Raw genomic sequence first — 16165 nt, 5'->3', positions numbered from 1 at the left:
TTTTTTTGTTTTGTTTGTTTGTTTGTTTGTTTGCTTTTCCAAGTATGGAAAGTCAACTCCCAGTATAAGGCCCCCTACACTGTGAAATTCTGATTTCTGAAAATATACCATGATTATTGTTAAGTGACTGCAGAAAACAAGTACAGTGGAAGTGAATGTGAAGGAACAGATATTATTAACAGGACAAAGTAAGAGGAGAATCCAGACGAAGACTCCACCTGTGCCTCGACACCAGTGATTAATACTGCAACACTAATCATAAGGCCATATTCAGTTTCAGATACTCATTGCCCTTAAACTGTCAGAGAGAAGTTCTTTTTACAGCCCTCATACAAGAATAATTATCACAGCAGAATATAGTAACACTCATACTTATTTCCTAAATAAATCAAATGCCTCTGTTTATTTATAAAGGGGTGGGAGGGACTGGGAAGAGAAGGGAAGCAAATCTGCCTTTCCACCCTCTTTCATGTCTCTTAAAAAATGTGTGAAAGAATGTTGTTTGTTTCCCCATGACATAGCTCAATAGTGTTTTATATCTCCGGTTTAATATGTCCCCATATAAAGATCGGGCTGGCATGCTTGTTCCAGTGAGTGCTTTTGTGCTGAAAAGAGAAAATTCAGAACAATATGCCTTGTTCAGCATCTGTTGTGACTCATGCCTTAAATTCTCATCAGCGTTGAAGAAAGAACCAACAAAAAATGGGAATAAGTCCAAGCTCTATTCTAAGCTCTGGTATTTACTTTAGCCCATGTGGCTTTTGCCAGAGGATATCTGCCCATGCTAAGATGACTAGCTAGGAAGGGAATTTGTGCAAATTGCTGTTAAGAGCGAGGTGATGCATCTGTAGGGTACTCAATACTTGCTCCCTGCAAAAACCACATATGCCACCAATCTAGTCAACTGCTGAGGGAAATGAGCATGGTTTGTGCATGTTGTTGATTGATATGAAACCTGAGAGCATTTATGACATATCAGACATGAGAAATACATCCACATCCCCCAGTGGCAAGCATAGAGTGCACAGAATGAATGAAATTCTCTTCTGCAGGACATCACTGCTGAAAGCAGGACCTGCCACTGCCCAGAGCAGCCCTCTGGGCGCTAGCAGGGCATCTCCTGCCTCACAGGACAGCAGCGGCAGCAGAAAGGCCAGCTGTGTGGCTGGCAGGCAGAGTCTGGATGCTCAGCGAGCGCATACAGCTCAATTTGCTTCTCTCCTGTGGGAAAGAGGCAGGGGCAAAGCTGGCAGTAGCCCCTTTTCTCCTTCCCAGCAGGACCCTCTGGCCGAGGAGCACAGCGCTGACAGACACTGCCCAGCTACTCGTGGGTTGCACCACGCTCCCCTGCTCACGGGTGCAACCTCGCTCCCAGTGGTAAATGGGCAAAGTATTGGCCTGGCAGGTTCGGTAATTAAGATAAATTGGCCTCGGAAAGTGGTTTTTTTTTTTCTGGCTGGGATCATAGGAGAGAACTGTGGCTTGCCCCGTTGCATGGGCATTGCTCTATCAGGTGGAGTTTACTCCTGTAAAAGACGAGGAAGTGCAAAAGCACCAGGAAGGAATCGGTCCCTCCTCATCAGCCTAAGTGCCCAGAGCGTGAGCTGATGTAAAGTCATTTTCATAGTGTCTGAATTGTGCCCAAGGAAAGGGTATAATTATTTTGCTTAGAAAAAGAAATTGCACTCCTCACTGACAGACTTTCTTCTATAGAGCAGATGTTCCTGTGTTGAGCTCTGCCTTGCTTGGAGGCTTCTTCCTTTAAATCTGCCAGCTCTGGCTACTGCTCACAGCCATGTGAACAGCCTGATTTTCAAGACCTTTATTCTGTACCTATAGAAGGGAGTGGAGCACGCAGCTAGGTTTGGTGGATGAATGTGGATCTGCTCTATACAAGAGTAATCCCATTTGCCAGGTACTCTGTTGCCTATAACACGCTGTTTTCACAAGGGTTGCATAATATTTTAATATGTGCTTTTGCAGATACTCGATCGACAGAAGCAGTGATCCCGGGCGGTTCTTTTATGTCGACGTTACATCAGGAGCACTGATGACTGCAAGACCTCTTGACCGGGAGGACATTTCTTGGCACAATATCACAGTGCTGGCCATGGAGCTGAGTAAGGAGAATGCAGACTGCAGATAGATTAAAGAGATATAACAGACAAAGCAGATTGAGAGACCTGAATTCAGCAATTCACATATTCTTATGCATTCACTGGGAAGTCATATGAACAAAATTAGTCTTATGATATGAACAAGCAAATACTGCATTTTATTTATCTTTACACTCCTGTTTGCAGGGCAGTGGGAGGAGTAGTGGCTGGCAATTAAATGCAGAGAGCTGCTTTTTTTTCAGTTCATTAGTATTCCAGGGATTTATTTAGAACTCTCCCTGAAATATGTTTCATCAAGAGCTCTACCTCTCCAGAAGAACTAGGCAACAAAAACAGAGGCTGCAAAAGCTGTTTAGTTGCTGAGGTAGCCAGCATTACCTGAGAGGGGTACACGGCTCAGGAAATGCAGGCAGCAAAGCGCCTTTCCCTCCTAGGTCTCTGGTTTAAATCTAGTCTGCATCAGTAATGAATTAATGTCATCACCATCTGCTTGCTGCAGAAAAGATTTGGGCCTTGGGACCCTCTTGTGTGAAAAACCCAAAGCAACTGGAATTTGTTAAACTCTCAGGTGTCAGTGCACCTCTGGTTCCTCCATGCCAGATATTTACCAAGGCTATGAGATCAAGATCCTGATTGTTTCATGGAAGCTATGAAAAATTTAGCAGAGTTTGAAATAGTAACAAACATGAGCTTCATAAAGGAGCTCAGGATAGATGAGCAAATAAAATAAAATGTTTACCCAAGCTTCACCTGAAATCTCCTGTCTAAAGGATAGCAACGTTTCAGGAGCTTGCTGTCAATAGCTGAGCAATCCTTCCCATCTGAGGGAGGTTGCTAGACACCCAAGTTGTACCAGAGATTTGAGGCAGTTTGAAGAAGCTTTGTACCCAATATTAGAAGTGCTACAGAAGAATGCATATGCAGTGTTACTTCTCCTCTCTGCAGCAGTGAAAATCTGCAGGGTTTAACTCTGGAACTCATACTTTCAAGGGAAAGATTTTTAGGATGCTTGCCCGAAACCTGGTCAACTAACATGAAGTTAGCAAGGGGAATATATCATGAATGTGTGCGTGATCCACCACCCATGTAGACTGTTGCAGCATGAAGACTCTTCCTGACCCCTTTTAAGGAGTGAGAGGTTTTCATGACATGGTAGGATGTAATCCCATCTCTTTTTAATTTAGAGAATATTTTTTAAAATGCCATAGTTGCTTCGTGCATTCTTGAGTAAAGCTTTAAGTTTCAAAAGTTAGATCAATAGGAGTATAAATGTAGGCACTCATATGCCACAGTGATAAGCCTTAGGAAGATATGTGTGCACAGGCAGGAAAATGAAGGATTAAATTGCTAGTAGGTGAGACACAATAAATTTAAGTGTAAGTCTCTCAGTGACACAGCATGACATAAGCTTTAGTACTGGGAAATACAGACTGTAAGAAAATTCTTTATTGTTCACATGAACAGATTGTTTCATGCTATAGAGGGAGATTCATCTGGTATTTTTAAAGAGAGGAGGAAAAGCCTGATTGTTTTTTTCTGGATCTCCAGTACTTTTCTGACCTCCTCATCATGAAATTCTTTTTTTTTTCTTTTGTGCTTAGAACTTTATTTTATCATTTATGATGGAAAAAAAAGAGTTTTGGAGCAGATAAACACAGAAAGAAAAAATAGATTTATTCACTGAATGCTAAGATTGGAAATTGTGAAGATATGTGAAATGATGTCTGGTTTTACTGGCAAAGAGAGCTAATGATGAACCAGTAGGACAGAAATATCACAAATGATGTCATGTAGAATGTAAAATTTTCATTGCAATTTTAAGCTTCAGTGAAAGCTTTTCTGAACAATTTCATGTGTTCTTATGTTTTAACCCCCTGCATAAAGCATCAAAAGTGAAAAGAATATTTTTGTCTTCACTGTATATAAAATGTGAGGAAAAATGTATCTGAATTAGACAATTAACATTTTCAACATGCTTTTAACAACAAACTTGTCTTTAGGAGTCTGTTCCTAACCGCTGCCATCAATACAAAGGCTCCACAAGAAAGTATTTCATAATCAAACTGGAACTGCAGGGCATGGTCTAAAACTTTTGTTACAGAAATAAACCCATTGGACTAAAACAGTCTGAAGACATTCATACTCGAAGGAATTTGTCTGAAAATGATGAAAAGCAAGGGTAGATAGGAGGGCATTTGGACCATATTTCTCAGTCACACTTGCCTGCAAAGGTCCAGATGAAAGAGTGCCATTTAATGCAAGCCAGTAGCGAAAAAGCTGCTTTAGCTCCTCAGTAGAGGAGGGAAATTTCCTTGCTTTCTTTCCTCTGCTCTCCCTTCTTGTAGACAATCCCTCGCAGGTGGGCAGCGTCTCGGTGACGGTCAAAGTGCTCGACGTGAACGACAACGCGCCCGAGTTTGCGAGGTTCTACGAAGCTTTCGTCTGTGAAAACACCAAAGCCGGCCAGGTGAGACGTGCTGGTGACACCCCAGGAGGCAGGGAGGTCGGCTCATGTGCAGATACTGCTTTGGAAAGGGCATTTAAAACAGGACTTGGCTAACAAAACATGTCAGCTGAGCGCGGCTCAGCAGCTGCCTGCAAATGCCTCTGCTGGGGCCCGTGCAGCTTTGCAGGGCCAAACACATCACACCAGAATTAACATCACATAGAGCATCTTTTTTCTCCCACAACAGCTTCCAAATTCACTCCACAACACACATCATTGCTAAAAAAAATCCTCCTTTGGGTCTGTGCCAGCAGGAAAACACCCAGTTAGTTCTGTAGCAGTTACAAAGAGAAGAAAAATGTCTCAAGAAGTACCGTGGATTAAGTTGGGCCCATGCGCAGCAGACAAGGTTTAATTTTAAAAGAAACTACTTATAAGTGCCTTAAATAGCCCTGACTTATGGGAGGTGGACATAATATACTGCAGCAGCTTCAAAGCAGGGGTGAGCTGAATCTGTTCAGCCAGGATGTGAACCAAGGATTACAGAGTCATAGATAACGCAGGACTTCCAGCTTCACATACTGCAAATCAATGCCTCTGAGCAAGCCGTGGTGCCCCTGTGCCCCTCTCTCTTCCAAAACTCCACAAAAGCCCTCGAATGAGGTCTGCCCCTGCCACAGGTGGGCATGAGCTCTGCCTCGCTGGAGTCAGTGGGAGCTCCACCACCCATCGCTTGCAGAGGACACAGCTTGGCCTGGCCCTTCATCACCTCAGCACGGGCTTGGTCTCCAAATGCACGATTGGCAAACACATCTTTAAAAAGCTCATGATTTGTGAAGGGAAAAATTATGCTAGCAATATCAGAGCCTGTCTCCTGACTTCACTGAAGCTTCTCCAGGCTTGCTGTGAAGCAGAGTGTAATAGCGGTTCACTGCTGGGAGACACTGTCCTGAGACCAGGCATACACAGGGTGATTTCATCCCCCTAATGTAAGCAGTCTTTTAACAGTCCAGGGAAAAGAAATCATTGTCTGCTTATTTTTCACATTTTGAAGGGAACGTGTTCTAAATACTAAGCTTTTCAAGAAATGCACACTAATTCGAACTGCTTCTTCACTGAAGAAAGCCAATACTGCTGCCACATTTTGAAAAGTTCTCAAGTCAGTTTCAATTTGCTAAATCAGACTTTATGGGTTTATTGCTGTGTACACAAAAATAACTTGGAATGAAAAAATACAGGTGAAGATTTATTCCGTGTATAAAAATATATCAATGTTTACTCCGATCTATAGCCTGCTGCGACTGAAGTCATTAGGCTACTTTGCAAAACCTCTGTAGTGAGGGTGACAGATCTCTTTCTGGATTTAGTATTGTCTTAGTTTCCTTCCACAGTGTTTTTTGTTGCATATAAGGAGTGTTTGCTTGGTTGTGCTTTCTTTCTTTGCTTCCACTGACTTCTCAGGAATAGCTTAATTGATTTAAAATTAAGAGAGTGATAAAAAAAAAATCCATCTAGAGTCCTTTTCTGCCTACAAAATGAAGATAAAAATAAGTATGGCCTTTCTTACAAGCTCTCCAGTGCAGTTTCTTTTCTGAGCACCCTGGGGGCTCCCAAGGAAAGAAAAATATGTCAGAGGAGACAGGGACACATGGGAGGGAAATGCTGTTATTTTAATGAAACAACCTCCTGCTCTGTTTAGAGGTGATTTGCGTGGCCACAGAAATATAAAATTAAGCCTACAAGTTTTGAGCCTGTTCTGGAGTCATCTCTTGTCCCTCTGCAAGACAATTCTGTTCAAATGCAGGTGCTGCTTACATATATACCTATACATAACGTTGAATTCTTGGGCAGTGTTGGGATGGCTACTCATCTGCTTCTGCTTTCTTCTTGCCTTCTGCAGCTGATCCAGACAGTGAGCGCCATTGACCGGGATGACCCACAGGAGGGTCAGCACTTCTACTACAGCCTGGCCCCCGAGGCAGCCAACAACCCCAACTTTACTCTAAGGGACAATCAAGGTAATGCGAGTGGACACAGACAGTTAGCTACTCTAATTTCTAGTGCCTCAGTTGGTTTTGAGAGGCTCTGGCTTACGCTGTGTGATAAGAGTGCCATTTGAAGTAACGCCAAGTGACACCTGCTCCTTAAAGGCAGTGATAAAATGACATATTACTTAATACACTTGAAAGTTATATGATATTTGCTTCGCTATAAATAATTTCTAGAAATAGGCCCCTTCTTCTTCTTCAAGGGAACGTGCCAGTGCTTTGTGCAAATGCAGTTCTTGTGGTCATGCTGCAGGCACCTCGGATTACCAGAGTGGAAATAGCATTTGTTCAAAAGGAGATGCTTGCTTAAAGGTAGGATAGAAACTGGAAGTCAGAGACCGATCTGAGGGGAATTACATTGCTCTTTTATGTACCCTTCATGTTTCCTTCCAGGCACAGAAGGGAAGATTCCTGTATTGTTCCAGTATTTTTCTCAAAGCACTTTTGTTCTCTCTTTTTAAACATCCTCATTTATTGCCTAGGAAAGGGAGGCAGATAAGGAGAAGATGCTGCCGGTGGTTTATAGAGCCCTAGGGAGCAACATGATGTACGCTAAAAGTCCATGTAAAATGGGCTGAGCAGAAACTGAAACACCAGTGGGTAGACTTGCAGCGAAGAGTTGGCCTTCGAGTACCTGTGTAATTTACTTACTTTGGGGAATCTTTGGTGATTTCAGAGCCTCTCTATTGACAGACTGTCATACGATGGCTGCTAATAGAGGGTTTGTTGGGCAGACAAGGGCTCTGAGGTCAGATCTGCAATAGCCTTCAATAAGAAAGAGGGAGGACCTTTTACTGAAGTGCTACACTTTTGAAAGTCAATATAGGAGTAGGATTTCAGTAGGATTTTCTTCCAGAATGTGGAATAAACAGGAAGAAAGGCACCTGCACTTCTGTGGCCAATCTCCAAGTACAGTGCCTGCCCATGGTCCTATATAAATACACGTGCCTCTGTACCCATATACGAGAACAGCACATGCAGAATAGACAGTGCATATCTAATGTAAACATTGTAAATATAGTGCATAATATGAAAGACCCTATTTTCACTAACCAAGCATCTTAAAAGATGCCACTTGAAGACCCTAGAGCCTCTTCCATAGCATGCTATTGCTTAATCGTCTCAAAGCATTTTTTTGCATAGGGCTTCAAGTCTCCCCACACAATTTCTTATGATTTTCTCTCTCTCACATCCTCATTCTCTATATGTACATATATATATATGTATATATATAGCCTAAACACATAAACAAGTAAAATGCAACTATTGCTAAAACATTTGGCAAACTGGGCTCATTTCATCCTCGAGGCATTGCACTAAAAAAGCAGCTCACAAAATTCCCATCATTGGATGCTGGGACTTTTTCTGTCTAAAGCCATACTCACTATAATTTATAGTGACAGCGGTGACTGAATGGCTGTGCCTCCCGCTCCCTCTAAAATACCAGTTTTCCAGAGAAATATATCACAAGAAGCTTAGGGTACTGTTGGTTACAAATCTGAAACAGAAATGTTAAGTATCAAACCACCGACTATTTGAAATATACACCTTAAAGATTATTTTACTGTCTTAGCAATTTGGAGCACTGCAGTCAGTTCAGTAACAATAATTTATGCTTATATTTTCATCTAGGGAATACTAGGTACTATATAAATTACAAGACTAATCACAGACGGGATAGATATATATCAAATGTCACAGGATAGAAAGTCAGGGAACGGGAACCACCTTGCTAGTCACAGCTTGTGCATCTAAATATGAGACAGCAACGCTGCTCAAATTGTGGGAAGGCGCTGTTAAGATTAGTAATCGTGCCGGTTACTTGGTTGCCCAATACAGCAGTAAGAGAAACTGCAAGACATGCAGCCTTCCTGGCAGCAATTAAAACCTTGATTTATACTAAGCAACAGATAGGTCGCAGTTTGCATTCTGATGAGCTGTTTTACATATTTCTTTGGCCCTTGTTATTATAGTCTCTGAGAACTTCTTTAGTCTATTCATTCTCCCCATATTTGCGGCAGACAGAGAAATCCTATTGTTTCCACTTTATAGATGGGAGCAGGGAGAAAGGGGTAAAGCAGAAATTAAGCTAATTAGATCCCTGATTCCCTCTGAAATCAGTAAAATCAGCAGGAGATAAAAATGCAAGTAGCTGCAAACATCTGGGCTAAATGATTTTTCAAGGTCATACAGGATGTGAGTTGGGGTCTCTCAGCTCTAGGGTTGCTGATCTAGGCTTTGCCATAGGGGTCATCTTGTAAATCTGCATGAGATGATTATGTTGGGAAAGAATTGGCACAACAATTTTGCTCTAAGAATGGAGTGAGCAACAAAATAAACTTATGACATTTCCAAATTAAATTCTGGACTGATCTTCTGCTGACCCATACGATGCTGGCCTCCATCTTTGGGGAAAAAGAAATTAATGGAAAGTGTAGCCATACTAATGGGTGCAAATGTCAGTGTCACATCACTGTCAGGCATGTCATTGCAAATCCCTGACGGTCTTTCCCATTGCATTTAAATTTGTCCTACAAAAATGGCTAGTTATTTCTTCCCTTCCTTTAAACTGAGGTCTGCTTCTGACTTTGGCAAGACAGAGAGCAAAAATAACGAGCTGAAAATCCCTAAGAAAAAAGTAAATCCTTTCCTCAAGCTGGTAGCATCTGGGATGTCTGCTTCCCTATACTCCTCCCACTTGTGGTAAAATATTGCCTTCTATTAATCATAATTATTACAATTGGTCTTAAAAAGCTAACAGAAGTTGTGGGAAGTGCCATTACCAATTTGGGTATAGGCTCATGCAAAAGAAATAAAACTTTCCCCGTGGCAGGAGCAAAGGTTAGCTCTTTTCTCTGCATTTTGATATATGTAGTGATTGCCTCTCCAGAGAGGCAATTCACTTCCAACAGAGGAAAATTCGGCAGGAAGCAGATGCCCCACAGCTTGCTGTCTGAAGCACATGAACCTCCCAGCCTGCACACCAAGGGGAAGGTCAGCTTTCACGCTCCTTCTGATCACAGGGGTGTGGGACCACAGGGCCACCACGGGTTCCTCAGCATCTCTGCTCAGCACTACTCATCTCCTGTGCTGTGAGCCAGAGATGATGCATGGAAATCTGTGATGCAAAAATAGAGTATTCTTATGTTTGGATTTTTTTGCCCTTTTCCTTTTTTCTTTTTATAATGGGTCTTTTATGTACTCACCAGCCTTCCTCTTTGGATGGCTGAGGCTTAGCAGATAGCAAGATATCAATCTGGAAGAAAATTGTGTACTCCAGTTTCTGCCATGCCTCATCACACTCCAGCATCTCCTACCTCACTACATCAAATCGCACAGGCTTATGAAGAGTCACACAACAATATTTGGCAGAGTAACAGGTAGAGTCATTGTTTAGGGACAATTTGGATGCCTGCCTAGGACAAAGCAAAATGAAAACAAAGCAGTGGAAATGTAATGCTGAGAGTTATTGAAGGGAGTTATATCAGCAAGAACAGTTAAGATTTGGGTGATATTTTGAACCCATCACAAAAAAAGAAATTATTATATAAACTTCAGCATGGAGAAGAATTAAGATTAAAAACACTTGACATCTTCCACTGATTTTGCACAACTTCAGTCAGATTCACTGCCTGTGCTGTGTTTTACAAGCAAAGTATGACCAACTCAGAATAATGAAGACTTCTTCCCTCACAAAGAGCAATTTCTTGTAAAATGAAGGTTTTCTGACACCTCAGTGGAACAAAATAGACTTTCATTATAAATCATTTTATAAAGAGAGAAGTTTTTTTTTCACTCGGGAAAGAGGAAGGCAACCAAACTACTACATGATAAACATTTTTGCCAAGGTGATTCAGATATGTCTACTGACACAGCATAATTCCAGCCACTTTGCTATTTCCTGACCTTTTGGCTGTTTTTTTCATGTGCTACAGCAGGCCCAGCACTGAAAAGAGGTGACTTTAATTGCTGGGGAGCACACACTTAACAGCCTGCAGGTGAGAAGGGACTTGTGGGTGCGCAGAAGAGAGGAGACAGCAGTTTGCAGAAAGCAATGACTTTCCATTTGTAGCACACCTAGGATTCATAGGGAGCCCAACATCACTGTTCTATGGTGGGTCTTGAGACCTATTCATGAAAATCATCTGCTTCTGTCTATAGCTGCTGCACATTTTCAGAGCTGCATGCTATATCAAAGGATATAGCAGTAAACACTACCAATTAATTTTAATCAGTCTTGGGGATCTCATCCTGCATCTGGTGCTATCTGGTTTTCCTCAAAGCCCTAGCTTCTGGGATCACACAACTTTACACATGAGACACTACAATATCATTATATATTTTCATACAGACACATGCATTCACTTCAGAATTTTTGCTTTTGGAGTAAAAGCTTGAAACCTTATCTAAACGCAAGAAAGAAAAGAGCCTGAGATTGCTTTAAAAAACATCATGTCATCAATTCAAATCAATCCCATGTATTGTATAGACTGGTATCTCAATACTTACGTATGCCACTACTGTCTGATGCCAAGATTTGCAGCAAGAAGCATGGAATTTGCAGCATAATTTAAGTCTAGCAGGCAAGTCTAACAAGTCTAGCTTATCTTTGCATATATATATCCCATGTTGACTGTGTATAACATTCCTAACCATTTCACTCTTAAAGGCCATCAAATATTTTCTGATGTTTGGACTATAGAAGATAATAAAACTGCGTTCAATGACAGTCTCTGCACTGAAGATACTCACTTATGTTCTAAATTATAGCAGTGAACTGACATGGAAATATTTTAGAAAATGGAATGATTTCTTGCAAGTACCTTTTTTCATGATCTGCTTGTGATGAGGTTTATTGCCATTTCCAGGCAACAGCTTGATTGTGCCAAGCCACCAGGAGTAGCTGATGGCTTCCTGCATTCCTAAGCATAGTAAATACCTGTCCTTAAGAACCTGAAGGTGCAGATGGCCAGACTGTGACCTTTTCTGAAGCAAGGAAACAAGAAATAAAATCAAGTACCATGAGGTTCTGTGCACAAAAATCCCAGAGCTTCACTGGAGAGCTGTAGGTCTGCCAAAGAGATGTCCCGAGACCTTCAAAAATGTTTGTGTGGAATGACAACTTTTATGCTCATTCCTTAAGACTCCTTATTACCACTAGTGGCACATAGGACACATTCAGCCTTGTTTCTATTTTGACTTTGCACCTTCTAAAAGTCTCAGAGACCACCACACTTCAAAGACAGCATTGGTAAAATCATCACTGATCTCCGGAGGATTTTTCCTGGTATTTCTGAGATTAAATCTGAGGGGAACAAATTACTAAATCCATCTTTTTTTTTTTCCTAATTGTGAAACCCATGCTGATCATGGTGGAAAAGTCTTGAGGATAAGAATTTCCTTTGAAATGAAATGAAATTTCAAAGAAGTAATTTGATGTTTGGTTATTCTTTTAATATTTTGCTTCAAGAGCACTGTTTTGAATCATTTTGTTTCACATGCTTACGTAAAACAGATGGTTACACTAAATGAAGTGGAATGGTCAAATCCAAGCAGAATAATTCTAACGATGAGGGAATGAAGCATTCTGACTTTTTCAGTAGCAAAATGGCCACTGAAATTGCATATGTTTGACTGAAAAAATAAATGTTTCGTTGCAAATTTTCAAGTGGCTGCTGTTTTAAGATAGCAAGCTGATTGTTTCTTTGTCTTCTTGTTGCCTCAAGCAGATAGGCTCAGAACGATATGGTCAGCCTGCCTGAGAAGTCTTTCAGGAACAGGGTTTTTAAAAGCAAGCCAGGCATCAAAAAACATAAAGAGAACCTTAACGTGTCCCGAGGGGCTATACACAAACATCTCCAAAACAGTGGAAGTACTTAAGAGTGAAGTCTAGAAAAGCTGCTGAGCAGGAACAAACAGGGACAAGAAGTTGCCTTTAATTGTTAATTTCTGTCTTGCCTTCTGAAAGCTATTTTAGCAAAATGGGAAGGCTGTGAGTTTGCTCTGGGCACTTTATGTCACAAAAGGTAAAGGAACTCATAAGGTGTGTATGCCTTGCAGGTCTCACAGCTATTGCCTGAGAAGATATTGGAAAAGGGGAGGCAGAGGCAAACTGCTGATTAGTGACAAAACAATGTAAAGCAAAGGAGAAAAAAAAGAGAGAGGGGACAAATCAGTGCAGGTCTAGGGCTGATTTTTTTGAGCTTTCTTTTCTGATGAATATATTTACCCTGTAAATTGCAAGCTCTTCTATTTTATTTCTTTTCCCCTCTTAGACAATACGGCATGGATTCTTACCAGGCGGTCTGGCTTTAGGCAACATGAGCAGAACACGTTTTACCTCCCCATCCTGATCAGCGACAACGGCCGCCCCATGCTGAGCAGTACGGGCACGCTGACTGTGCACGTGTGCAGCTGTGATGACGATGGCATGGTGATGTCCTGCACCGCTGAAGCCTACGTCCTCCCTGTCAGCCTCAGCAGAGGGGCACTCATTGCAATCCTTGCCTGCATCTTCGTCCTGTTAGGTAAACCCTTGGCTTCTTCACAAGGGGTGGTCAATCCCAGGGTTTTCCTGATCCAGACAAGATGAAGGCTGTGCATAGGCATGTGTATGTATATATATGTATGTATGTGTGTTTACATAGAAATATATATATACACACCCAAATAAGCATGATTTTATGGATATGCATTTTTAGACACACAAATACATAAAGGACCAGAAAAGAGGATGTCGTCATCCTATGACTTCAGAAGAAGAAGATGTGACCTCTTGGGAAGAGGGGACAAATACGATTTGCAGATATCTATTCCAGAGCCCTGAAGTGCAGAGCCACCTGATGCAGCAGTCCTGACTGGGAAGGTGTATGTTGGGGGGAGGTCACTGAGAAGTATTACTGGGGATACATTATCCGCTCACTTGCATTAGGTTCTGATCCTGCCCTCACAGGAAACAGGAATGGAAAATCCTGTTAGGCCTCTTGCCTCCTTTTGGCAAGAGATATACACTCCCCCCATTTTTTTTTTTTTTCTGAGAATATACATTTAAATGATACCTTTGCTGTTCTGATGCTCCATTCATGGGAGGATGATGTTGTGAGAGTCATCTCAAACATAAGAGTGTTTGCAGGAAATCAAGACCAGAACTAAAGGCAAACCTCTTTGAGGCTGCCTTACATATACACTTTTCTTTATTGAATCTTGCATTTTCCCTGAATTTCTTTAGAGGAGGAAGACTTGTATTGTGGAGCACAAGAGGGCCCTCTATTGGTTGGGTTTTTGACACAAGCACAAATTGGAGCAAAACACTTCAAAGTTCTAGAATTCAGTGGCTCTGGGCTTAATTTACAAGTTCCATTTTCAGTGTTATTGTACTCCCCAATTTCTATGTTTTATTCAAATCTAGTTCATTATATGGTCCCATCTCCATAGCTTATCATCATTCTTATTTCAAAAACGGCAAAGGAGCAAAGGAGCAGAGCATCTTGAAGGTGTTCCATCTCCACAAATATATCTCATCCTTTCCTTGCCCATACCTTATATTTTCTCTGATAGCTGCCGGTATCGAGAAAACCTGAGCAGCTTTGTTCATGTACTTGATTCATGATATATTATTTCAAAAGGCACATTCCCTTAATTTTCAGAAGGTCCAGTGTGAGGAGCAGTGGAGAACGAATGATGTAAAAGTACTTCAATTCCGGCTCCATGAAAAAATTTAGATACCTCAATCAAAAATTTAATCACTTAACACTCTTGCAGAGTTCTAGCTCTGAACTATATAGTCCTGAAATATAGCCCTGAAAATATAGTCACCAGGTGACTTTGTGTTTCCAATAATAAAGTTTTCTTGGTATCTGCCTGATCATTTCTTTGCCTGCTAAGAAGCATCTTCATCTTGATAGTGCTGAGCAACTGACAGTAGGACTACTCATCCCAAGGCAGTGCTTGGCAGATAAACAAGAACTGCTCTGGAGCAGTTAAAAAAGCTAGCTTTGCATTTTGCAGCGTAGACAGACCTATCACTGTGATGTCTAGGTGCCATCCACCACTTTCCATCTATGTCTGGTGCAGAGCCCAGTGCAAGTCATATTCCCTAAGAAAGCTGCAAAATCCATCTGTGAAGCAGGGAAGTAATGACGTCTGTAGATTCGTGTGCCTCTGATCAGACTGCAACCAGCCTGATCTAGCTGGTTGAAAAGTAGTTCAAGCATCTCTACAGTGCAAAGCAAGCAGTCCTGGGTAGACATGTCCTAAGCATCAAGAGTGCTGGTGAGAAAAGGAGAGATTAGCAGGACCTCAAGGTACTGATTTTGATTTGAAGGTGTCTAGATTTCTACATCCCTTCTCCTGCAAACATCACAGCCCTTCAAGCTGAAGGGTCTCACCAAGGGAAAACAGAGCAGTGGACACTTTAAACCCATTGTCCAAGTGACTTCTGGTAGCCCCATCTCACTCCACTGAGCAGAGCAAGATCTGCCCTCTCACTAATGACCTCGTGTCTGGGTTGCCTCCCACAGTGCTGGTGCTCCTCATCCTCTCCATGAGGCGGCACCGGAAACAGCCGTATGTCATCGACGAGGAGGAGAATATCCATGAGAACATCGTCCGGTACGATGACGAAGGTGGCGGGGAGGAGGACACGGAGGCCTTCGACATTGCCGCCATGTGGAACCCACGGGAGGCCCAACTCGTTGCGAAAAACAGGCAGGACATGCTCCCTGAAATAGAGAGCCTCTCCAGGTACGTGCCTCAGACGTGCATGATGGACAACAGCGTCCACAGCTACGTGCTCGCCAAGCTGTACGAAGCTGACATGGACCTCTGGGCTCCTCCCTTCGACTCCCTCCAGACGTACATGTTTGAAGGGAACGGCTCCGTGGCGGAGTCGCTCAGCTCCCTACAGTCGGTCACAACAGACTCGGACCAGAGCTACGACTACCTGACGGACTGGGGGCCGCGCTTTAAGAAGCTGGCGGAGATGTACGGCGCCACGGACAGCAGCGGGCCACTGTGGTAACGAACTAGGCCTTGCAGAGGGGATTCTGAGCGAAACAACACCCGGTTAGATCCATTCTCATCAGATGCTTCCATGGACATTGACGAGGCCTCCTAAAATAGCAATACGGTGCTTGAATGAGAATGGGAGGAAGGGTGTGAAAGAAGGTCTCTGTGGATCAGCTTTACTCAGTTAAATTAAGTCACATTTTGAAGCAAGGAGAAACAAAAGACCTTTCTTTTTTTTTCTTTTTTTTTTTTTCTGCGAGAAAATTTGAAGGCACTGCGGGAATATAATGACATTACTCTCTCTCTCTCTCTCTCTCTCTCTCTGTCTTTTATACATGGCAGCTTACTGAGATCTATACATCTGGGTACAAACATCTGTAAACTCCAATGGTCATCTCCAAATCACTAAGAAATACCCTTCAAAAAAAAAAAAAAAAAAAGAACATCTCAGAAAGTAATTGTGAATGTTATACCATATGCTGATGCCAGATCTTCACAGTTTGAATAGGCCATACAGACACTTAGGACAGAAGGTCTAGATTGGGAGG

The 16165-nt window shown here is 42.1% G+C and overlaps 1 protein-coding gene and 1 long non-coding RNA gene across 2 annotated transcripts in view; one reads left to right on the top strand and one right to left on the bottom strand.

The window, feature by feature from the left end:
- CDH20 (cadherin 20) overlaps positions 1–15859 on the top strand; it is a 113073-nt gene extending 97214 nt beyond the window's left edge. The window contains exons 8-12 of the mRNA XM_026034548.1: positions 1984–2120; positions 4463–4584; positions 6464–6581; positions 12887–13138; positions 15131–15859. Of these exons, the coding sequence (XP_025890333.1) occupies positions 1984–2120; positions 4463–4584; positions 6464–6581; positions 12887–13138; positions 15131–15630 (1129 nt within the window). The 3' untranslated portion in view covers positions 15631–15859. The remainder of the gene's footprint in view (positions 1–1983; positions 2121–4462; positions 4585–6463; positions 6582–12886; positions 13139–15130) is intronic.
- Positions 4473–16165, bottom strand: part of LOC112943399 — a 35751-nt gene continuing 24058 nt past the window's right edge. The window contains exon 2 of the long non-coding RNA XR_003248561.1: positions 4473–4559. This is a non-coding gene — a long non-coding RNA (uncharacterized LOC112943399). The remainder of the gene's footprint in view (positions 4560–16165) is intronic.

Source organism: Nothoprocta perdicaria, unplaced genomic scaffold (assembly GCF_003342845.1).
Source record: "Nothoprocta perdicaria isolate Ctin4 unplaced genomic scaffold, notPer1 scaffold_147, whole genome shotgun sequence".
Classification (NCBI taxonomy): domain Eukaryota; kingdom Metazoa; phylum Chordata; class Aves; order Tinamiformes; family Tinamidae; genus Nothoprocta; species Nothoprocta perdicaria.
This window is presented reverse-complemented; position numbering and strand designations above follow the sequence as displayed.